Source organism: Bactrocera dorsalis, chromosome 5 (genome assembly GCF_023373825.1).
Source record: "Bactrocera dorsalis isolate Fly_Bdor chromosome 5, ASM2337382v1, whole genome shotgun sequence".
NCBI classification, from domain to species: Eukaryota; Metazoa; Arthropoda; class Insecta; order Diptera; family Tephritidae; genus Bactrocera; species Bactrocera dorsalis.
In genome coordinates this window covers 24,063,687-24,088,809 of record NC_064307.1, presented here as the reverse complement: position 1 = coordinate 24,088,809, position 25,123 = coordinate 24,063,687, and the positions used below count along the sequence as shown (strand labels likewise).

Below are 25,123 nucleotides of genomic sequence, written 5' to 3'. Positions count from 1 at the left end.
CGGCTCACAAAAATATTTCATAATACTTAATGCTTATTTAATCAGTATTATCATTTACTATGCATTGTATAATCCATATAATGTAGTATCGTATATTATTAGTATTAAAAACAATTTGTCTAAAAGCATTTCTGGATTGGTGTGGTTTAAAATTTTGGTAGGAATGGGGTTAGAATTGATTTTAAATTATCGATTAATTATTGTTAGTCTATTGACCGATGGATGGCGCGCTCGCAGTCAACAATATTTCACCCACATCTAAGAAATAACAGCTGTTTCAGTCATTAAACAAAGATAAGCCGAATAATTAAGCTCGTAAGTTATATTTGGCGTATGTAGTTAAAAATGGCAAAACTTTTACAGAGGGTTGAAACTACTTTGCGCTGCTTTTATGTTTTCAATTCGAATTATTGTAAAAAAGAAGGCGATGAGTTCAAAAAAATACTCTACTATAATCCTGAGGATATCGAACTGAACACCAAAATCAAGGATGTTGGTTTAAGCGAAGCTATTATACAGTTTACTGGGTATACCATACAATTTTCATTGAAATCAATATTAATTGTTAAATATTCACATTTTATTTAGCACCTTCGTTGGTGACGATGACTGCAAAGCGCTACATACACAGAAAACTACGCAGTTATTCTATCAACCTGAAAAAGAGTACTGGATTGTTATGGTTCTAAATGTGCCGAAAGAAGTTAAAGGCAAGGATGGTGTTGAGGTACCGGAGTATCGTGGCACCGAAGTACAAGATCGAATATATAGGGCCGTATTGCGTCAATGTTACAATATGTTTCGACTGAGTTCAGGTACTTTCCGTTCGAATTCAAATGATAGTGATGAAGATAATGGGCGTGAGCAATTAAAAGGGAGACTTTCTACATTTTTCAATAACGTAAGTGTAACTTATATTTGCTTTAGTAAAAGTAAACATATTGTTTTAGTATTTGAAAACTCTGAGGTTTCCCGTTGGAGACGTGCTCAGCTTTATGCACTCCATACAATATTTGCCTTTAGAACAAGCGTTATTTCTTCGAGCCCATAATTTTATAAACATGATTCGTGCAACGTTTCCTGTCATAAAAGAGACCGTTTTACTATATGACGAACGAATAATAAGGTCAGTTTCGATGTACAAAACTTTCTTAGTTGTTATTTTAAATTAAAAAACATAAATATTAAAGCATTTTTTTTCTTACAGCGGTGGGCAAATCGATGCAATTGAATTATGTAGTTTGCATCAATATCTTTTAACCTCATTCATCGAAAAATGCGAACATCTCATAGGAAGTTCTCAAAGTGAGAGTCCCCTAGTAGAAAAGTTTCAAAATGGAGTTTATGTCACTGGTTTAGGTAGTGAAGAACACTCAACCGACTTACCTAAAATATACATCAAAATAAGGAAAGAACTCCATTGTTATTACATAGTAATTTTTCGAGTTTTAAGAGCAACATTGTGTTTACTTATTAGTGGTAAGTATTGTTGAATAATAATATTTGCCTAAAAATTCATGACTTTACTTTATAGCGACGGAGGATCCTCCATGCAAGGAGTTTTACGATGAACTACGCTCGTATATGGAACCTCAGTTATCGAGTATCGCAAAGGACATAGAAGAAAATATCAGTAAACAAGGTCTTCGTAAAGCAAACACTTCTTCGTCGCTCTCTGCTTTAGCTTCGGCTGACGATAATGTGAACCCGAAGTACATATTCATCAATGAGCAAAGCTTAAAACATCTTACTAACATTCCCACAGAATATCGTAGAACAAATAAATCAACACATTATCTTCCTGCAAATGTCACTAATCTTATAGCAGATCTTATCCCCTCTGATGAAGCCAATTCTTTAGAGGACTCGTACTCAGATTTAAAAGAAGTGCAGATTAAAACCACAAATGATTTTTGGATTGTACAACGATGTTGGAATTGGCGGCGGTGCTATGTGATAATACACAACAGTAAAGCAACTTTGCTGGATATTACACAAGAAGCTAGGCGTGTGTTTGATAAAGAATTTACAGATGATGTATTTTTTGACAAATAAAAAGTATAATTAAATAAATGAAAGGCGTTTTCCAATTAAAACGACGCACTTCCTCATGGTAGGCATTCAATTGTCCCATAGATCGATTACGGTGACAGAACACACAGCATGATGTAGTAGCGTCTCAAGTTAGTATTGATGCCACACCAGAAGTCTCACTTTCTGAGAATACCACATTGCTACCATTGTTCGTAAGACCGTAAACTGTACCTCCACGCGGAGCATTCTTTAACTTTACTATATATATCCGATGATTGCTCATGGAAATATTGTAACTGTGGTCATCATACACAATTGAGATGCGTTCACAACTGCTATTGGGCATGAAGTTATCGTCAACACTATAAATGTAAAATAGTACACGTTTTAGCAGTATTTCTAGAACATAAAATTATTAGATAATTTTGAAGTAATATGTTGACAACTGGTTATGAGAGTTATTTATATATGGAGGGTTAAAATAATAATCATTGCAATAAACGCGATGAATCTTTTGGTGATTATAGGATCCGGCTACTTTATAGGCTAACATATGTACATCATAAAAAAATAAAACTTTACGAACCTTTCCGCTAGGTGTAAAAGTTCCATGAATATGTTCGCACTTCTTTCATCATTTTCTAAATCTCCACCGGAACCAATTACTGCTCCATCGTCTTGCAATAATAAATAGCCAATTTGATTGCTCAGTTTTTCCATATTGCTAATTAATGCCATTTGAAGTATGAATAATGTGCTGGTAAATTAGGCTTTCTTAAACTTATAGATAAAGGAAGAATATTTAAATTCTTCCAGATAGAAAGTTCTTTTGTTTTTCACTTAAAATTATCTAAATGTCAATCTAGTTTTAGTGATAACAAAAGGCTTTATGCGCTTTCGACTTTTAAAATGTCAACTGCGACACATGAACCGTGCCTAAAAAGATAAAGATTGCAAGATATAAGAAAAACTTTGAAATAATTTGTCTTCTTTTATTATAAATTTTTTTACTACTTTACCAGTTCCTCTATGTTAAAATTATTATAAGTAATTACGATGCCTTACTCAATAACTATTTAAATTTGTTCTTCGATTAAAAATCGATTTTAGTTCACACATCGTTAATGTACATATCTCAATCAAAGTTTTGTTATATGCGTCTTTAGTGAAGTAAAATTAAGCTAGGAGTAAACTTTTAATATATTTTGTACCATGGAGTCATTGTATATTAATATTGGGCTATATTAAATTTCAATACCTTAAGATTCGTGTTATGCAGTGTACGAGCTTATAAAATCTATTTTCTTGTGTAAAGTATAAATCTTCACCATTTTATTTCGACGGAAGGGCGCTTTTCGTTTCCCAAATCAGGTAAATGCACTTAGAATAATTATTTCAAACCTTTTTTTTAGTTTAATACACTCGAAATTTCGCGTTTGATATCCTGGAATCTTACATAGAAGCCTAGTTAAAAAAATATACGGTGTTTTGGGAAGTAGCGAGAATGTTTATATTTTCTTTGTATATTTATTATGAATGTCGTGTACAAAGTAGGACAAAAACGCGAATGAAGAACTCAAAACAATAGCAAATAAATGATGTGTAAAGAAGGCGGATAAAAACAAATTGGATTTGAAACAATTATTCATGATTCCTATAAGCACTTCCAGAGAATGTACATTTTTATTATATACGTTCTCTGCAATTCATAACATTAATTGTTGAGAATGAAAAGTTTAGTATAAGAGAGTGTATAATCTAATAAGAACAGTATTTATTATAAATATATCCATTCTATTGAAATTTGATATTATGACATCGCAGCTCAAATTAATTCAAAAATCTTATATTAAACCAAATTATTTACATAATTATACAGATAAATTTATATTGCAGTGACATTCATTTTTTTTATTTTTATTCCAAAAAATTATAGCGTTTATGGGTCGGTTCTGTTTTTATCATTTACGTAATCTAAATTTTTTCCAACACTGGAGAATGCCAAAAAGCAAAGTAGAAAATGTCAAACGACGTTCTCAACGAATATCGAATTTATTCGTTGCCATTTTGTAAAGTGCTCTTAAAACATACTAAACTTGGTGTATTGTGCGCTTTGAATGAATTATTGAAAAAGAGGCTATCCAGTTTAAAACTAAAGGATATTGTGTAAAACGCGACTAAGAATTTATTCGTGTAAGTTAGATTGAAATTTCATAAGTACTTATGAAGTTTATAGTAAGATTAGGTAGTATTTTGTGAAGAAAATTTGTGGGTCAGTTAAGCAGCCGCCACACCCATTATGGGAAAAAATATATTTTGTAGCTAATCTAATCAATATTTAGTAAAGAAAATACTTCATTAAATAAAGAAACAGTTAGTTTGGTTAATATTTGATTGTGTTTTGTAGTTTAATATTTGGTAAGTCAACGAAAATTTCTGTATCTGAAATTATTGAAAGAAAAAAGTTACAAAAAGAAAAGTATTTAGGGGAGAAATCGTTCATTAAGAGCATTGCCGATGTGAGCGACGTCATCGTGCTGCTTGCTTCGTGATGTGCAGAGCAGACGGCAAATTTGTTTTTGGAAAGTGTTTTGGGAGTTGCGTTCATGTGTTGTGTATGGTGAAAATTAAGCAATTACAATAAATTTGTGCTATCAAAAGAAGAACTTTCTCAATAATACAAGTATATGATATACTTAATATCACGTAAAACAAATAAGTTTGTAATTCAAATTTTAATTTCGTGTGTGCTTCTTGCGTACGAACCACGATATACAATATACAATAAAATAAAGGGTGTGACCAAAAGATGACACTGGAAATTATATATTTGTATTTAGAAACAAGATGCGATCTGTTGCATATTTTTAGGATGATTACATATTAGTCGATTTTTTTTTATGTATGTACTAAATAGGGATTTATTTTAATCATATTTCTATTGTCGCTTAAAACTTTGTGTTTAAAATACTATTGATTTACAACAAATATATTTCGTGTGTTGAAAACATAGGTTTGTCAGGTATTAGTTTGGCTTACATTCTCATTTATTAGCAGAAGTTGTGATGAGAGTCCTTTTAAAAATCATAAAATAGTATTACGTCAACACCTAATGAAATCAACAGTGAGCAATAAAGTTGAGTTGTTAAATGGTACATTTAGTCTGCTCATCCTTTCAAACTGAACTATGACTCAAAGAGCATGCGTTACTTATCTTTTCATTTAGTTTGTCTTTTACTTGATATGTATTTTATTATATACTATTGTCTTTTTCCATATATTTGCTTAATATTTACCTTCTCAACTAGAGGTATACCGGTAATATAGCTAGAGAGAAAACGCTCCGATATGACGATAATTAACAAATTCATTTATACAAAGACAGTTTTAAAACCAAATATTTGTGTTTACGCATTACGTCATTTCACTATTTTTGCTCAATTCTCTGAGTCAATTGGTTTTGTAGAACTTGTATGAGTGTTTTTTTTTTGTTGTTGTCAGTAGTTCAGTGCTGAGTATTCCCACAACATATCTATGGTCTGGTCAAATATGAGAATGTACAAATTTCCATTTGAGGTTGCATATTCACTTGTGTTAAATGCTTTTATTTTTTTAATTTTTGGGTAATTTATTAAGTTATATATGTATACGAGTATGTACATACATTACTTTCTATATAACTAGAACTAAACTGTATATAGAAGTTTGGGAAAATAAATATACTATGCTATTATTCCACAGTTTATATACTATAAAATTGTAAAAAATGTAATGTTTGGAGGTGGTATATTTCAAGGATTGTCTTATTCGATGCTCCCTTTCAATTTGAGTACCCATACATTTTTGTACTTGTAATATAGTTCAATACTTTGGGAAACGAAAAATAATATTTACATATATATATATTTGAAATTTTGTTGTATTGAAAGGAATCGATCGCCTGCCCACAAACGTTCAGATTTAATAATAAGTAAATAAGTGACTTTGATGAAATAGAATAAAACCTAAAATATATTTGATGTCGGTTGTGATTGTAGTTCTTCTAGGTATTATTTAAATTGAAGGTCTTTTCCAGTACTATTTCTCCAAAATAATAACTAACTCTTTCGCACTTTTAATGTCTAACTTATAAAAACAAATTATTAGCTGTAGACTTGTTGTAGATAATATTACAAACCTATTTATTAATGAAAAGTACCAATATTGCAAAAACATGTTTACTATATATTACAATAATAAACGTGTGCATGCAATTTAGATCTTTCCAATAAGTCTGACGACAAGCTCATACCACTTCCATCCTGAAATATCGTCCTCTTTTTCTCTGACATATTCCATTTCAGATGATCAAATTAAATATTACGAAATATTTAACACTATAGAAAGAGGCAAAATGAGCAGTCTTTAGAGATTCAACGATTATCTAAGCTAAATACATTAGAAGTTAGAAAACAGGAAGGTTTAGCAATGACTACGTCGGAAATAAAATTGAAACAGTTGTTACGTGCTAATGTGGAAGTGCCAACACAAACAACTGAAGATGACACAATTTCTATAGACCATTTTCGCCAATGGTTTCTTCAGCAATTCAAGGAGACAAACTCGGATAATAGGGACAGTTTGGAGAATTTTGCAATATATTTCTTGAATACCATGCGTCGACAAACTGAAAAATATTTGCGCTCAAACGAAGTAGAGCAAACTTGCCAAACGCCTGTAAAAACAAATAAATTGTTAACTAATATTAGCGATATCGATGGGTATGAAAAAATTAATACACCCAAACGTGTGTCACTATACCCACAGAATTCGGCACCAACCACACCAAATTTTGCCTCTACACCGGAGCAAGCGAATAAAAGTAAAGGTTATTTTGAAAGCAGCCAACTTACGGACTTCTCAAGCAATTATCGAAATAATGGTAAAAACATCTCATCTACGGTTTCTACGCCTGCTCATTCGATGGAACGAAGCATAACAAGTACTTTTAAAAGTGACGCATCTACGCCTATACGTCGCAGTCAGAACAGCAACCGGCGTTCGGGAAATAGCTCATTGCTGCCAGTAACGCCTCATAGTACTGAAAAGTCAGTACGCAACAACAGCGCTACCTCCAGCTTTTGCCTTGGTGACTTTATGGTGCTCCAACAAAATAGCAATCGTTCGAACCGAAAGAAAGCTACAACTACACAAACTCAAAATACTGCCGCATCGTCATATAATGAAACTCCAAGTAATAGTAAACCCAAAAAGCGCGTAGTTCCAATCACTATAAGTAATCGGTCAGTTGTAGATGTTGCGGGCGAGCTAAAAGCTTTTGGCTCCAACAGTTCATTCAGCAATGAAAACAATATACTTAAACTATCGAATGCTGAAATAGAGGATAAAAATAAGTGCAGTATTATGGCTGCTAGGAAATCTCTGAAACTAAATGCTATTGAAATAAGTAAAGAAATGGAAACCACTTCGATTGGTGAAGAAGAGAAAAATTTACGTGAAATGGTTAAGCGGAAGCTAAGGGATGTCACATTAAATGTGGAAGCGGAAACAACGAGTGATGCACTTATAGCTCAACCGCCTATAGTAGAGCTAGGAAAAATCAAAAATCACCCATACATAAAACGTCTGGCAGATATATATGTGGTTTTAATGGACTTGAATTTTGTAACTAACATACTAAGTGAAATGGCATTTACGTTGAATTTGTTAAACATACAGGAAACCACACTTGACGATCTTGAAGTTAATAACATCGAAGGCGCAAATATCAAAACTGACCTAACTCAAGAACAATCGATGGGCATGCAAATGTTGAGTAATATAACAAATTGCATTTATTTCGCTCTCTGTGTGATTAGACGTCAGCGACACTTGTTTGCACACCTCGATATTAAAAGTTTGGGTGTAGTTCTGCATAACGAACGCATTCACTGCCTTGATACGAATTTGAAATCGTACCTAGAATCTATTTATCAGCTTAAACAAAGTTTGCTACAAGATAAGACACAAACATTCGAAACCTCCACTACAAGCCCATTTAAGAGCGTTTACTATCAAGAAGACAAAGATTCGAGACAGCATTTCACTTCCAATAATGAGTTTGGCGCCTTCAAAACTCAACGTGACCTTTTTTACAAAGTACTTAAACTTTGGGAAACTCATCATCTTAATCCCAATTGGAATTTTACACAAGAGTTGGCACCAAGAATTCGTGAAATTTTCAAACAGTCGGAAAATTCAATCAATATGGCACATTTTGCCAAATTGTTTGTCTCGCAACTATTGATATCAGCCAGTGATGCAACTTCACCCGAAGACATTGGCTTAGATGTTGACGCCGAAAAGTTCAGCAAACTAGCACAACGTTTAGTCGCACCTAGCAATTTCAGCGTCGATTATCAATTTCCACGTAATCAAGCTTTCTTTCGTGATTTCATTGCCGAAGCCAGATCGATACCATTTGCTGAACAGTTAAAAATGGCGCTATATTATCAACTAATTACACTAAATAATTCTACATTTGAACAAACGAATTTATTGACTGACAACAGAGATGCGGATGAACTCGAAACGGATAATGATAAGGCGAAATGCAGTGAATTTATAGTGCGAGCCGAAACACTAGCGTCTATGATCATATTAGCGAAATTTCTCGGTTTCGTGACCGCTTATCCATATAGTCAGCACTTACAAACTGCAACCATATCAGGGAGCATTGAAAAGAAGCAGTTATTGTTACGCAGCTTATTTAAACCACACTTTAATGTATCTCACCATTTGTTAGAGGCAATCAAATATAATAAAATGCTTATTACATTACCGTGGTTGGTACAATATCTTGCAATGTTGGATAATATTACATTACAATTGTCCGACTTTGCCGAAACTACCCGAATGTTATTTGCCTTATACACCACAATCGGCAGCAATTTAACTCCAAGATCTTTGACGCCAACATCTATATTCATTCTACGTTGCTGTATGGGTTGGCTTTTCGATATAAAACCCTTCATAGCTGAAAATTATTTTAGATACCGAACGACACAAATAACTACAAATGTTGGCACAAGATCGCAAGCAGAAACACACGCCGAACATGATGAACCAGAGGAATTAATTGTAAGAATATTAGGTGCCACGCATGTTAACAGCAAAGTTGTTTGCATTCCAAATGAAAAGAACATGTGTAAGGAAATTACACTTAATCCCTTACTTGAATCTCTACTATCCGTTGCCTGTCCATTTTTGGCAGAATTTCGGGTAGCCATAATGCCAAGCAAATATGCAACAACAAAATTTGCCTCACGCACAGGTAGATATCGCCATATAACGACACGTATTGCCGAGCCACAATCCTCAGCTGTGAATTCGCCATCACACGTTGCCTGTAACACAAACACCAATGCCATCAATTCACAACGAGCCCAACAAAATAAACTTATTGAAGCATTTCTACATTCACAGAATCCCTCCATGCGTCGTCTTATAGAATTTGTCACTGAAAGAGTGTATAAGTCGGTTGTTAAGGATGGACAACACAAATATATACTGCCTACAAAAGCTACAGCTGATAAGCGTGTAAACGAAATCACTTCTTCTAATGCAGATGAGGTTTATAAAATCGTATCTAACATATACACCAGTGCCTATGATGAAGTGCATCTCCTTTGGGAATCAAACATACCAAAATTGTTAGACGAGCGCATTGCAATTGCTCTACCTGCACTGCTACCAACAGAGACAACGCCCATAGTACAAAAAACCTACTCCCAATTGATAAGACAAAATGCTATGAAACGAATTAAACAGTGGTTTATCGATAATGTGCAACCAACAAGCTTTTATTGTGGTGATCTCAATGAAATCACTCAAAAAATATGCAAATCAAATAAAAAGGAACAACAAACGTCATCAACATCTGAATTGAAAATAGTCAGTTTCAAGCCAAGCGTGTCTGATTTACTTGACGAACTACAGTACTGGCTTCATTGCACCTCCTTACGCACAGAGCTACTTATGGCAGGATCTGTAGAAATTGTAGCATTTTTGCAAAGAATACCCAAAGCATTTGTAAATACATTGCCAACAATTTTTTATCGCCTTATCGGTGCAGGTGTTATACAAATTATTCAACAATTAATAATTCATAAGCCCTCGCATGTTACAATCGAATTAATGGAATCAGCTTGTACAATTCTATTGCATCCAAATTTTATTGCGCTCACAAATACCACAGAACGTAGTAAAAATAATATTAACAAAAATAACGCACAAGCTGTCAATAATGTCAGTGATGACGAAAGCACTAGTACCAGTTCGACAGATTTAAATAAGACGCCTAATATCTATGACGCACTGATCACGGTGGCATTTATCGAAGCCCTAGGAGATAATAGTGATTTATTTGAAAAACTAAAAGACTTGCTAGTTTATATGATAACACAACAAGTACTTACCATAGACAAAGTGAATGTGTTGTTTATACCGATTTTCAAAGAGAATTGGCCCATAAACGTACTGAATGAAATCTCGAAAACACTACAACGAATTGCTGATGAGACCGTCAAAATAAAAAGAACAAAACGTCCATATACCGCTGACGACGACGAGAGTAGTGAAGACGAAGCCAAATCTCATTTATTTATGGAAGTATTGGCCGATCTCTCAAGAGACGTTGATAATTTAGGTTTTTAATTAATACCGCTAAGATACTGCTTGCCTCAATAAGTTTTAATAGACTAAAGTGTTATTTTGTGTGATTTTAATTTATGACATAATAAATTACAATTCTATGTTTATTAAGCTAAGCTTTCACGTGTTTTGTTTTTAATACTGTATAGGTTATTTATAAGTTTAATCCAGATATATTTCACAATCAAAGCCAATGATTTTATTGCTGTAGGTAATTTATAAATATTTGAATAAATCTTGATTCGAAAATTTAAATTTAAAGCCATGACTACGTAAAAATATTTTATAGTGTAATAAGTCAAATTAAAGGCCTTCAAAAATCTTATTATTGTTGTAAACAATATTGTCGAGGCAGTTCTTGGCCAATAGTAAATCGGAAAAACCTTGACCCGACTTCCGTGGTCCTTCCATAATTTTTTTTTATTCAATTTTAAAAAGGTGTTCTTGTCGATATTGTTAAGTACTTAAATAAAGCGTTTTTTCTAATTTGTTCGGATAATGTAACGTTGCTTCAAACAATACCAAATTTCGCGAAGATTTCCTATCAATTCTAAAGGTATCCATATAAGAGCTTGATTTCGATTGGTCAGTTTGTATGGCAGCTATGTGCTGTAACGGCCCGATCTTAACAATTTGTTCGGAGATTATAGACTTTACTTGGACAATAATCTATGCTAAATTTCATAAAAAGATCATCAAATAAAAAAAAATTCCATACAAGAACATGATTTTGATCGGTCAGTTTGTAAGGCAGTTAGTGGTCAGATATTGGGGTTTCGACAAATAAGCAGCTTCGTGGGAAATTTCTGATCGATATCTCAAAAACAAAATATAACAAGTTCTCCGTCGTTTACTTCTGGGTGTTGCAAACTGTTCAGGGTATACAAAGGCGCGTAAGAAATACTGGCTCTGAAATAAAAAAAATAATCAGTTATAAATAATTTGAAAACTACAATTCAGAGAAATCCCAATTTTACAGGAATGTACCTATTTCCTAATTTTCTTTGTAGACCGATATGAATTCAGGCACCTGATAAAATTTTAAGTTGGGTATAAAATAACTTATCAATTGCTTAGTAAACGTTTAAAAGTATTTTTATGCTGAGATAAGATATGGATGTCTTACTGACGAATGAAGAAAATTTCCGATAGATTGCAGGTTTTGCTAAAGGTGTTGCAGAAGTGTAAGCATTGATTCAAAAGTTCGTTTATATGGTTTTGTTTGATTATGTGGGCAGGTGATATATTTTACATGAAGTGGTGATAAATGTACGACGATTCTAATACTCGGTCTACGGGCGTTAGGAAGATCTGGATCAATTCAAGCAATCTTTAGACCAGACCAATTGCCATAAGTTGCAATGTGCTTTGTTAGTGCGTTAGTTATGTATTTACAGTAATGCTCAAAAAGTTGAAGTTTCTAAAAGAGCATTATAAACGGACCCTATGGTCCGGTCGCTTCCTAGGGCTACCGTTAAGTGACTTCGACGACTATTAACGTATTGCTTTCCACAAGGCAGGGTCTGGATAATCGTCAAAGCAACAAGTACTCGTTGTTTTAGTCCGATTATTTTTGCATACGCAAGTACACCTGCTGTAGTTAAATTTATAGATTCTATTTTTATTTGCTGGAACACAGCTCGTTGCAAGAGTGTGAAAAGGTTTAAAGGTCACTTGGAAACTCAAAGTCAAATCAACAAAAAAGAACTAATCATGGAAGCAGATAAGAGAACAACTTTTCATTCTGGTTATGGATTCGTTTGTTCTAGAATGATGTGTTGAGCTAATTTGAAAATTTATGTCTTTTCAATTGATTTCAATTCCTTTAATTAATTTGCTTTCGTTTTTTAAATTTATTATTATTACTGATTTCATTATTTCGATTGCATATGTACATATGTACGTGTTTTGTTACTACAATTTGTGTCTACATATTTGGGCAATTGTGTTAAGCAATGAAATATAGTTTTTTTTTAATTTTTTCGGTTTAAATTTTGAAATTATTGTGTGTTGAGAAATTTTGTCAATCTAGAAATCAAAGGCAAATTAAATCATGAGATCATACTCATGGATTGGGGTTATTTCCTCATTTCTAATTTAAAAAAATAACAATAATTGTTGCCCGGTGTCAATATTTATGCCTTCGTATATTCATTCTCACTAGGCGTTGAGTTATTATTTTTTAGGTATGTATATCATGTATAATTTAAATTGACTGCTTATCAAAGGTTTTAGCAGGTGATACACATTCTTCAATTAACCCTTCAACAGGCCACTTTTAAAAGTTGTAGTATTTGATATTTTCGGTCTCTAAAAATATGCACGGTATGTAATGAGCACAGATTCCAATTGGGATATTAATATCAATATATTTCTGCTATATATTAACCTAAAAAATTAACGTCACAATAAAAGCAAGGTCATTAGAACTGTGAGAAATATTATATGTATATAGACTTTGTAATCGTATTTTGTAATAAAAACTAAAAATATTGTTTCAATTAATAGTTAAAAAGGGTTAAGTGTGTAAATTTGATATCAAACTCATAGCGTCGCCGACAGTTGTGAGTTCGCATTAAACGCAGCGACGAATCGCGAGCGCGTTATTTGTCTGTAGCGAGCGAAACGACCAACATTTTACAATCAGTTGACATAATTGAAATTTTGAAGGTCTGACTCACTATACGTACACGCATACAATCACACTATGTATGCTTGTAGATACAGTTGATTATTATATAATAATGACTTTTTAATTAAAAAAAGAATGCACAATAAAAACAAAGCTTATTAAAATGTTTCTTTTTATTGTAGGTGTAGAAGGAAGAGGCTCTGAGACAAGTCAAGTGGTGGCTGGCAGCTCGAATTACAAAACGCACTAAGCAGTATTAATTTAATTAAAGGAAATAAGAGCGAACGAAAACAAACAAAGGTAGCTATCAACCCGCTTAAGCGGATGAGTGGATGAGGTCATCAATCGACATAGTCTACAACTATATAAATTATGCACTTTATTTCTTAATGTCACACTTCAAATATCACATTTAAGTACAATTATTTTTTTTTTTTACAGAAATTTTACAAAATCGACAACTAAGATATAAACGCATTACAAAGCAACGAACGAAACGAGCATACGAGCAAGATGGAGAATTTTACGCCTAAGGAGGTGAAAATTCTAGAAACCGTCGAAGATATTCAGGAACGTCGAGAACAGGTTCTTTCGCGGTATAATGAATTTAAGATCGAGACCCGTCAAAAGCGTGAGAAGTTAGAGGATTCACGCCGCTTTCAATACTTTAAGCGCGATGCAGATGAATTGGAATCATGGATTCACGAAAAATTGCAAGCTGCAAGTGAAGAAAGCTATCGTGATCCGACAAACTTGCAGGCGAAAATACAAAAACACCAAGCTTTCGAAGCGGAAGTGTCGGCTCATAGTAATGCCATTGTATCGCTTGATAACACCGGTCAAGAGATGATCAATCAACAGCATTTTGCTTCCGAAACGATTTTGCGTCGTTTGGATGAATTGCATCGCTTATGGGAATTACTTTTGAGCCGTTTAGCCGAAAAGGGTCAAAAATTGCAACAGGCACTTGTATTAGTACAATTTTTGCGCCAATGTGAAGAAGTAATGTTCTGGATTAAAGATAAGGAGGCATTCGTTACAGCCGATGAATTTGGACAAGATTTGGAACATGTTGAGGTATTGCAGCGCAAATTCGACGAGTTTCAAAAAGATATGGCTTCACAAGAGTATCGTGTCAATGAAGTTAATATTTTGGCTGATAAGTTAGTGCAAGATGGTCATCCGGAACGCGAAACAATAACCAAACGTAAGGAAGAATTGAACGAGGCCTGGCAACGGCTTAAACAATTGGCAATTGTGCGCCAGGAGAAACTATTTGGTGCACATGAAATTCAACGATTCAATCGTGATGCTGATGAAACCGTGGCCTGGATCGCCGAAAAAGATGTTGTGCTGTCATCAGATGACTACGGTCGTGACTTGGCCAGCGTACAGGCGTTGCAGCGTAAACATGAAGGCGTCGAACGTGATCTAGCTGCATTGGAGGATAAAGTTTCCACTTTGGGCGCGGAAGCGTTGCGTCTATGCTCCATTCATGCCGATCATAGCGATCAAATTCGTGAAAAGCAAGCGGAAATTGCCAACTACTGGCAGAGCTTGACGGCCAAGGCACGTGAACGCAAACAGAAATTGGACGAATCCTACTTTTTGCATCGTTTTCTAGCCGATTTCCGCGATTTGGTATCGTGGATAAACGGCATGAAAGCCATTATTTCTGCCGATGAATTGGCCAAAGATGTTGCCGGAGCAGAAGCGCTACTGGAACGTCATCAAGAGCATAAGGGTGAAATCGATGCACGCGAAGATAGTTTTAAATTAACTACCGAATCGGGACGTAAACTATTGGAACGTGAACATTATGCTGCTGCCGAAATTCAAGAAAAATTAGCTGCACTTGAAAATGATAAAAGTTCATTATTGTCCTTATGGGAAGATCGTCGCATCTTATACGAGCAATGCATGGATTTGCAATTGTTCTACCGTGATACCGAACAAGCAGATACATGGATGGCCAAGCAAGAGGCTTTCCTAGCTAATGAAGATCTCGGTGATTCATTGGACTCTGTCGAGGCTTTGATTAAGAAGCACGAAGACTTTGAGAAGAGTCTCGCTGCACAAGAAGAAAAAATCAAAGCACTTGATATATTCGCCACTAAACTGATTGATGGACAACATTATGCCGCCGACGATGTAGCGCAGCGCCGTCAAATGCTGTTGGCACGCCGATCGGCATTGCAAGAGAAATCTGCACGGCGCCGACAATTGCTGGAAGATTCCAATCGTTATCAGCAATTCGAACGAGACTGCGACGAAACCAAAGGTTGGATTAGCGAGAAACTAAAATTCGCCACTGACGACAGCTATCTGGATCCAACCAATTTGAATGGAAAAATGCAGAAACATCAAAACTTTGAACATGAGCTTAACGCTAACAAATCGCGAATTGAGGACATAACAACCGTGGGTACCGAACTCATCGAAAAGCAGCATTACGCATCCGATCAAATTAATACACGCATGCAGGAAATTGTTGTATTGTGGGAAACACTGGTCCAAGCTTCGGATAAGAAGGGCTGTAAGTTGCACGAGGCCTGCCAGCAGCAACAGTTCAATCGTACCATTGAAGACATCGAACTGTGGCTGAGTGAAATTGAGGGCCAATTGTTGTCCGAGGATCATGGCAAAGATTTGACATCGGTACAAAATTTGCAGAAAAAGCATGCACTTCTCGAAGCAGATGTCATGGCTCATCAAGATCGTATTGAAAGCATTAAAGTAGCAGCTAATAAATTTATCGAGTCTGGTCATTTTGATGCCGACAATATCCGCAACAAGGAAGCTAACTTGTCCGAACGTTACGCCGCACTAGCAGCACCAATGGGCGAACGCAAACAACATTTGCTCGACTCTTTGCAAGTACAACAATTGTTCCGAGACCTGGAAGACGAAGCAGCTTGGATCCGTGAAAAGGAGCCCATTGCAGCTTCCACAAATCGCGGCCGTGACTTGATTGGCGTGCAAAACCTTATTAAAAAACATCAGGCTGTCTTGGCTGAAATCAATAATCACGAACCTCGTTTACTTAATGTTATCAGCTCTGGAGAGAATATGTTAAAGGAACAGCCTTTTGCTAGTGAAGATATTCGTCAGCGCTTGGATGCTTTGCAAGAGCAATGGAACAATCTTAAGGAAAGATCAAACCAACGTAAACAAGATCTTGAGGACTCATTACAAGCACATCAATACTTTGCCGATGCTAATGAAGCGGAGTCATGGATGCGTGAAAAGGAACCAATAGCCACCAGCAATGATTACGGTAAAGATGAAGACTCCGCTGAAGCATTGCTAAAGAAGCATGAAGCATTAGTTTCTGATTTGGAAGCATTTGGCAATACAATACAAGGATTACAAGAGCAAGCTAGAAATTGTCGCCAGCAAGAAACGCCTGTTGTCGATATCACTGGCAAGGAGTGTGTTGTAGCTCTCTATGATTATACTGAAAAATCACCACGTGAGGTGTCAATGAAAAAAGGTGACGTGCTTACGCTACTCAACTCTAATAATAAAGATTGGTGGAAGGTAGAGGTGAACGATCGTCAAGGATTTGTACCAGCTGCTTACATCAAGAAAATTGAAGCAGGTCTTAGTGCAAGTCAGCAAAATCTCGTAGATAATCACTCTATCGCTAAACGACAGAACCAAATCAATTCCCAATACGACAATTTATTGGCTTTGGCACGTGAACGTCAAAATAAATTGAACGAAACCGTAAAGGCATACGTACTAGTAAGAGAAGCTGCCGATTTGGCCAACTGGATTAAGGATAAAGAAAATCATGCACAAATCGCTGATGTTGTCGGTGAGGATCTCGAAGAAGTGGAAGTTTTGCAAAAGAAATTCGACGATTTCAACGATGATCTGAAGGCTAACGAAGTACGTTTGGCAAATATGAATGAAATCGCGGTACAATTGACTTCTCTCGGACAAACAGAGGCAGCCTTGAAAATTCAATCACAAATGCAAGACCTTAACGATAAATGGAATAATCTACAACAATTGACCGCCGAAAAGGCAAGCCAACTTGGCTCTGCTCATGAAGTGCAACGTTTCCATCGTGATATCGACGAAACAAAAGATTGGATTGCTGAAAAAGAAAATGCTCTAAACAATGATGATTTAGGAAAAGATTTGCGTGGCGTACAAACATTGCAGCGTAAACACGAAGGTGTTGAACGTGATTTAGCAGCGCTTCGTGACAAAATACGTCAATTAGACGAAACTGCAAATCGTCTAATGCAATCACACCCTGACACGGCTGAACAAACTTATGCCAAACAAAAGGAAATCAATGAGATGTGGGACCAAATTATTACAAAGGCCACTTTACGTAAAGAAAAGCTGTTGGATTCATACGATTTGCAGCGATTCCTTAGCGACTATCGTGATTTGCTTGCTTGGATTAACTCAATGATGAGCCTAGTAACATCTGATGAGTTAGCCAACGATGTAACTGGTGCCGAAGCTCTTATCGAACGTCATCAGGTAAATTATCATTGCTTTATTGTATATTTTTTTTGTTATTTCCTTTTGTTGTGTTTGCTTTTGCATAATTGCAAAATAAGTATGTTCCCACTTAAGAATTTGCATCAGTTTGATTGTTTACAGTTTTTTACTTAAATATATAAATATATATATTTTTATTTTCGTTACATCCGCATTGGTTTATGATTATGAACAATCACACTTATAAGCATATCTATATTTAAATTAAACACATGTTTTTCTTTGTTTTGCTGTCGATTTTTCTATGAATTGTTATCCACTTCGTTTGATCATTTACGCCATTGCCTACATACAAACAAATTTTACTGGATCTTCTACCACCTCCACCACCTGCCATATATGTATACATAAAAACAAAAAACAATTGATTTCGATAATTGATGGTTAAATATAAAATCGGCATGAATATATTGTTAAAAAAAAAAACATCCCTATACCAATCATACACCGGCATTCCTAGGCTCGTCGCGCTGAAATCGAATCTATTATTGGACACAATAATGCTGAGGTAGTTGTTCGTTACATTGCAAACTACTAAATTTTGAATTGCTGCTTCAGCCAATTTTGTCAAATAATACATAAATGTTTTTTTCCAAATTTTAATTGTAACTACTTATATAATACATATGTACATACAACAATATGCATATGCGTACTCATTTAGATGTATAGCATTTATTTTTTGTGTATTATACTGTTACAATAGTGTTACTTTTTTATTTTTCTTGCTCACATTAGAAAATTAACAATTAAATAATTTGATACTAAATTTTTATTTTAAACTAAAACAAAAGCAAAGTATTATACCTTCAAATTTAGACGACGACCTACCTTCTCGAAAGTTAATGGAATAAAATAACGACTCATCTATAAAGGGAGTTATTTCGTTGTAACACTGTCGAATATTTAAAATACTAGTTACTTAGTAAGTGCGAGTGTTTTGAATCGGAAATAAAGAAAAAAAAAATCTGGTTCAAAATAAACCTGCTTCAAAGTAACTTTCAAGAAATTTCCGTATCTAAATGTTATATAATTGATGCCAAACAAGAAAAAACCGTAATTTCGGTTGCACCGCATCGATACCCTTATATTATATATTGCAAAGAATTCCATACAATAACTTGTTTTTGTTCGTCCAGTTTGTATGGAAACTACATTTGTATGTGCTATAGAGATCCGATCTAAACATTTTGTTCGGTGATTGTAGCGTTGCTAGATAAAATAAAATATGTCAAATTGTAAAATACTGCCAAATAAAAAAATGTTGCATACAGAACCTTGATTTGATCGTTCAGTTTGTATTACACCTATGTGCTATAGGTGTCCGAGGTGCCATTTCTTCGGAGATTGCATAATTCATATCAAATTTCGTGAAAATCTCTCCTCAAATGAAAAGGTTTTTCATGTACATACCATGTATAATAAAAGGGTCCTTCATTAAATTTGACCACAAAATATTTTCTACTGCACCGTACAGCAAACGTAAGGCCCATAAAGTGAATGCAAAGTTGAATTTTAGTAATGATTTATAAAGAAGTATGCATGTGTAGTATTGACCACTTTTTAAGAGAGTCAATATTCTCCAATCATATATACTAACATCCGTTTTGAATATTAGATTATAATGTGTTTATTGTTGTATTAATCTGAGCGTTCTTCTTATTATTGATCGCAAACGCAATGAGCAATCCAGCTTCAATGTTATCTTTGTTTGTTTGAAAGCTTTGTGTTAGTAATATAGAAAAAATAGTTTCTGTTAGCAATAATACAAGTTGTTAAAAGATTTCAAATTATTTTTGTGCGGCAAGCGCATTATTGTTTCTTGACTAAAACCCGATTCCGTGCGATTGTATGTTTTTTCGTTTTAACTGAGTTTTGTGACTATGCAACTTGTTTTAACCTTTCAAATACTTGTGTTTGCATTATTTTATGCTCACTTGTTTTCCTTTTTAATGCAGTAAATTTAAAACAAAATTAAATTTTCTTGTAACTTAGGAACATCGCACAGAAATCGACGCACGTGCCGGCACTTTTGCCGCTTTCGAGCAGTTTGGTAGTGAATTGCTCCAATCCAATCACTTTGCCTCACCCGAAATCAAGGAGAAAATTGAGGATCTGGCCAAGACTCGTGAGGAATTGGAGAAAGCATGGACGGCACGTCGGCTACAACTTGAGCAAAACTTGGATTTACAATTGTATATGCGTGATTGTGAGTTGGCGGAATCGTGGATGTCGGCGCGCGAAGCTTTCCTTAATGCAGATGATGTTGACAATAAGGGCGATAATGTGGAGGCTCTAATTAAAAAGCACGAAGATTTTGATAAGGCCATTAATGGTCATGAAGAGAAGATAGCTGCTCTTCAAGTATTAGCTGATACATTAATTAATCAAAATCACTATGCATCTAATTTGATTGATGACAAGCGCAAGCAAGTGTTGGAGCGTTGGCGTCATCTTAAAGAAGGTTTGATTGAGAAACGTTCACGTTTAGGCGATGAACAAACATTGCAACAATTCTCTCGCGATGCTGATGAAATTGAAAATTGGATCGCTGAGAAATTACAGCTTGCCACTGAGGAGAGCTATAAAGATCCAGCTAATATTCAATCAAAACATCAAAAACATCAGGCTTTCGAAGCCGAATTGGCAGCAAATGCCGATCGTATTCAAAGTGTTTTGGCTATGGGTGAAAACCTGATTGACAAGAAACAATGCAGCGGCTCCGAAGATGCTGTTCAAAAGCGTTTGACACAAATTGCTGATCAATGGGAATACCTTACACATAAGACGACGGAGAAATCGTTGAAATTGAAAGAAGCTAATAAACAGCGCACGTATATCGCTGCTGTCAAGGATTTGGATTTCTGGTTGGGCGAGGTCGAAAGCTTGCTTACCACTGAGGATTCTGGTAAGGATTTGGCATCAGTCCAAAACCTCATGAAGAAGCATCAGTTGGTAGAGGCGGATATCGTGGCACACGAAGACCGCATTAAGGACATGAACAACCAGGCCGATTCCTTGGTCGACAGCGGACAATTTGATAGTGCTGGTATTCAAGAGAAACGTCAAAGTATTAATGAACGTTATGAACGCATCTGCAATTTGGCTGCACACCGTCAGGCACGTCTGAATGAGGCACTTACTTTACATCAATTCTTCCGCGACATTGCCGATGAGGAAAGTTGGATCAAAGAAAAGAAATTATTGGTTGGTTCAGATGATTATGGTCGCGATTTGACGGGTGTACAAAATCTGAAGAAGAAACATAAACGTCTCGAAGCCGAATTGGCATCACACGAGCCAGCCATACAGGCTGTGCAAGAGGCGGGTGAGAAATTAATGGACGTCTCCAATTTGGGTGTGCCGGAAATTGAACAACGTCTAAAGGCTTTAAATCAGGCTTGGGCTGAACTTAAAAATTTGGCTGCTACTCGTGGACAAAAACTGGATGAATCCCTTATATACCAACAATTTTTGGCACAAGTTGAGGAAGAGGAGGCTTGGATAACAGAAAAACAACAGTTACTCTCGGTCGACGACTACGGTGATTCGATGGCTGCTGTCCAAGGTCTTTTGAAGAAGCATGACGCATTTGAAACTGATTTTGCAGCCCATAAGGATCGCTGCTCGTTGATTTGCGATCAAGGAAGTGAATTGGTGGAAGCTAAAAACCACCATGGCGACTCAATCGCTCAACGTTGTCAACAATTACGCAATAAATTGGATAATTTAAATGCATTGGCTGCTCGACGCAAAGGCGCTCTCTTAGACAATTCAGCTTATCTTCAATTCATGTGGAAAGCTGATGTAGTTGAAAGCTGGATAGCCGATAAGGAGAATTACGTGCGCTCCGACGAATATGGGCGTGATCTATCAACAGTTCAAACATTACTGACTAAGCAAGAGACATTTGATGCTGGTAAGCAAACATTACCCAGAATTCCTTTTGTTATGTTTTTTTTATACCACATCGTTGTCTGTGTATGCTGGTTAGAATAATTGTTATAAAATATATAAAGTTATACTTGACTTTGATTTTTTATTGCAGGTCTTAATGCATTCGAACAGGAAGGTATACATAATATTACCGCTCTGAAGGATCAACTCATTAACGCAAATCACGCTCAATCGCCGGCTATTTTGAAACGTCACGAAGATGTCATTTCACGTTGGAATAAACTTCGCGAAGCCTCGGAAACACGTAAACAACGCTTGTTGGCCATGCAAGATCAGTTCCGCCAAATCGAGGAACTCTACTTGACATTTGCGAAGAAAGCTTCGGCCTTCAATTCTTGGTTCGAAAATGCCGAAGAGGACCTTACTGATCCTGTTCGCTGCAATTCGATCGAAGAAATACGTGCTTTGCGCGATGCGCATGCACAATTCCAGGCTTCACTTTCGTCAGCCGAAGCCGATTTTAAAGCTCTGGCAGCGCTTGATCAAAAGATCAAGAGCTTCAATGTTGGGCCTAACCCATACACTTGGTTCACCATGGAAGCTCTTGAAGAGACCTGGCGCAACTTGCAAAAGATCATAGAGGAGCGAGATGGCGAATTGGCTAAAGAGGCGAAGCGTCAGGAGGAAAACGATAAACTGCGAAAGGAATTTGCCAAACACGCTAATCTATTCCACACGTGGCTAACCGAAACGAGGTAAGTATCGTTTGAAAATATTACTGCCTAAGGAAATATGGAAACAAGATTCACATCATTTATAACTCAATGAAATTTATTTTTAATATCATATTTTTTCACATACCTTACTGAGACGAATTATACTCTTTTATATTTTGTTTTAGATATTATATGCTGGGTTATAATAGAGAAGGGTAAAAGTTCTTTACTTAACTATGATCAAGTGTTCGCTCCTCTAACCAATGTTACATTGCAAAATGTTGATGATTTAATGTCTGATATGATAATTGCAGCTGTGTGTGTTAAAAGTGCTTAGCAAATAACTTTTTATTAACAGCAAATACCATAAATAGCTTCTGTCTGCTTAAATTATTCCACATATGCGACGTTAAAAATTTTTGAAAATATAATATTACAAACGCAACAATTTTATTTTTTTGGGTTTTTTTTAGAGAGCCATTAAATTGCATTAACCGCCGCCTATTCTTTAATTAATTTTTACTCCGGTTGTTCAACACCACATTTACCACTTAATAGAGTAATAGAAAAATATCATATGTATGTAGTTTAAATGAAGAGTATAAAATATATATTTCATACTTTTTATTTTTTTTTATAGTATTCTAATTAGGGTCCATATAATATTTATCGAAATACATATATACATACATATTTGAGAAAATCCATTTTTAGTTTCTTTAAAAGCTCGTTAAACAATAAAGAGTTAGTTTTTCTTGTGAAAAATATTACTTACCAACAGAGTTGTTAGTTAGCTGCGCTTTTTCAATAACTAGCCTTTAATCTGGAATAGCGTTGCAGGCAAATTTAACAAAAAATAACCAACTTCTAAAAGCTGATTTAAATATGATAGAAAAGTAGTCGATTGCCATTTCTTTGTATTAACATACTTTTACACGCTTTTAATTTAGAACTAGTATGATGGAAGGCTCTGGTTCGTTGGAACAGCAATTGGAAGCCCTTCGCATCAAGGCCACCGAAGTACGTGCCCGTCGTGTTGACTTGAAGAAAATTGAAGAATTGGGCGCGTTACTAGAAGAACATTTGATCTTGGACAATCGCTATACAGAACATTCAACAGTAGGCCTGGCACAACAATGGGATCAACTAGACCAACTATCAATGCGCATGCAACATAATTTAGAACAACAAATACAAGCGCGCAATCATTCTGGAGTATCGGAAGATTCACTAAAAGAATTCTCAATGATGTTCAAACACTTTGACAAAGACAAAAGTGGTAAACTTAATCATCAAGAATTCAAATCATGTCTGCGTGCTCTCGGCTATGATTTACCCATGGTTGAGGAAGGACAACCAGATCCAGAATTCGAAGCTATTCTTAATGTTGTAGATCCAAATCGTGATGGACATGTTTCGTTGCAAGAATACATAGCTTTCATGATTTCAAAGGAAACAGAGAATGTCCAGTCCTACGAAGAAATTGAAAATGCTTTCCGCGCTATCACTGCCTCCGACCGCCCCTACGTAACAAAGGAAGAACTTTACTGCGTAAGTGTACTTCTAAATGCATAAATATCAATGCTAGTAATATACATATATTTGTATATATTTAATAAACGTAAATTTATTTCTTTTAGAACCTAACCAAGGACATGGCAGACTATTGTGTGCAGCGTATGAAGCCTTATTCAGAACCCCGCTCTGGTCAACCTATTAAGGATGCACTCGATTATATCGAGTTTACGAGAACACTGTTTCAAAATTAAATCAAAAATAATATTAAACATTTAAATACTTTTCTTAATATCAAAGTGAAATATTTCCTGCAATTACTTGGGTAGTTTAGAGTTAAGTATTATATTTCATTGTCTACTTGAGTTTCGCTTGCAACTAGGAAACAAGTATTTGGCAGCAATAAATATCAATTGCAAGTCATAAAAATATCTATGTAAGACTCCACATAAATAATATGTTTGCATATTTATTAATCACTCCTACATAATGCGCATTCTTGTATGATGCGAGAAAATTATAATATTCGTATGCGCCTGCATGCTTTCAGAAAAAATAGCTTGCTGCAACTTATAAATTTATCTACATAGAGTGCAAGATAGCCTGAACTTCCTTAGCTCTAGAGGTATATGGGTAGCTACATATATTAATCCAAAGTGATTAATTATAACCGAATCAAAAACGAAAATAGAGTTTTTCATAGATTTTATGACTGCATTTGCTACGAGGCTTAAAAGTAGAAAAAATACTATTAAATCTAAAATACTATTGACTAAAATTCAGTGACGATAATTCATAGAATTATATTTCCGTTTCTTTTGTATACAAATGCATTTATTTGACGCAGATTTAAAGTATTCAGATGCACTTGAAAATTTGCAAATATTTTATTAAATAAAAAGTTATATATCTATATACTGCATGTCTAATAAAGATAATCGTATACTTATTAATTGATATCTAGAGTTTATAAATTTGTGGCTTGGAATCTTTGAAAACAGTCCTATTGAACCTGAATATAACTTGTTTAAGAGGGAACCGCTAGGAACTGACAATTCACTTGTATGATCGACATTGGTGATTCCAATTAAATCGACGACAACATAGATAACCC

The 25,123-nt window shown here is 35.2% G+C and overlaps 4 protein-coding genes across 11 annotated transcripts; 3 read left to right on the top strand and 1 right to left on the bottom strand.

Moving 5' to 3' along the window:
• Nucleotides 1-266: 266 nt before the first annotated feature.
• On the top strand, nucleotides 267-2,078 carry LOC105223949 (vacuolar fusion protein CCZ1 homolog). Its single transcript, XM_011201865.3, has 5 exons — nucleotides 267-527; nucleotides 589-901; nucleotides 951-1,126; nucleotides 1,208-1,479; nucleotides 1,535-2,078. The coding sequence occupies exons 1-5, from the start codon at nucleotides 346-348 to the stop codon at nucleotides 2,053-2,055; spliced, it is 1,464 nt and encodes a 487-aa protein (XP_011200167.2). The 5' UTR covers nucleotides 267-345; the 3' UTR covers nucleotides 2,056-2,078.
• Nucleotides 2,014-3,578, bottom strand: LOC105223948 (ragulator complex protein LAMTOR4 homolog). Of its 3 annotated transcripts, none has more exons than XM_019989444.3 (3): nucleotides 3,436-3,578; nucleotides 2,621-2,970; nucleotides 2,014-2,396 (listed from the first exon to the last, which is right to left on the bottom strand). In XM_019989444.3, exons 2-3 carry the CDS (start codon nucleotides 2,770-2,772, stop codon nucleotides 2,180-2,182), a joined length of 369 nt encoding a protein of 122 aa, XP_019845003.1. In that variant the 5' UTR covers nucleotides 2,773-2,970; nucleotides 3,436-3,578; the 3' UTR covers nucleotides 2,014-2,179. The 3 variants fall into 3 exon arrangements, with proteins under 3 accessions (XP_019845003.1, XP_011200166.1, XP_011200165.1); XM_011201864.4 differs by having other exon boundaries at nucleotides 3,363-3,532; XM_011201863.2 differs by lacking the exon at nucleotides 3,436-3,578 and adding an exon at nucleotides 3,293-3,433.
• LOC105223946 (spectrin alpha chain) lies at nucleotides 3,268-24,966 on the top strand. Of its 6 annotated transcripts, none has more exons than XM_049458247.1 (9): nucleotides 3,268-3,405; nucleotides 13,540-13,657; nucleotides 13,799-17,860; nucleotides 18,342-18,389; nucleotides 19,877-21,800; nucleotides 21,930-22,533; nucleotides 22,680-22,709; nucleotides 23,445-24,045; nucleotides 24,135-24,966. In XM_049458247.1, the coding sequence occupies exons 3-9, from the start codon at nucleotides 13,871-13,873 to the stop codon at nucleotides 24,261-24,263; spliced, it is 7,326 nt and encodes a 2,441-aa protein (XP_049314204.1). In that variant the 5' UTR covers nucleotides 3,268-3,405; nucleotides 13,540-13,657; nucleotides 13,799-13,870; the 3' UTR covers nucleotides 24,264-24,966. The 6 variants fall into 6 exon arrangements, with proteins under 6 accessions (XP_049314204.1, XP_011200157.1, XP_011200161.1 ...); XM_011201855.4 differs by lacking the exon at nucleotides 3,268-3,405 and adding an exon at nucleotides 4,070-4,227; XM_011201857.4 differs by lacking the exon at nucleotides 3,268-3,405 and adding an exon at nucleotides 13,272-13,395.
• LOC105223947 (protein disks lost) lies at nucleotides 6,502-10,728 on the top strand. The gene has a single exon (XM_049457793.1). The coding sequence runs from the start codon at nucleotides 6,502-6,504 to the stop codon at nucleotides 10,726-10,728; it is 4,227 nt and encodes a 1,408-aa protein (XP_049313750.1).
• Nucleotides 24,967-25,123: the final 157 nt, after the last annotated feature.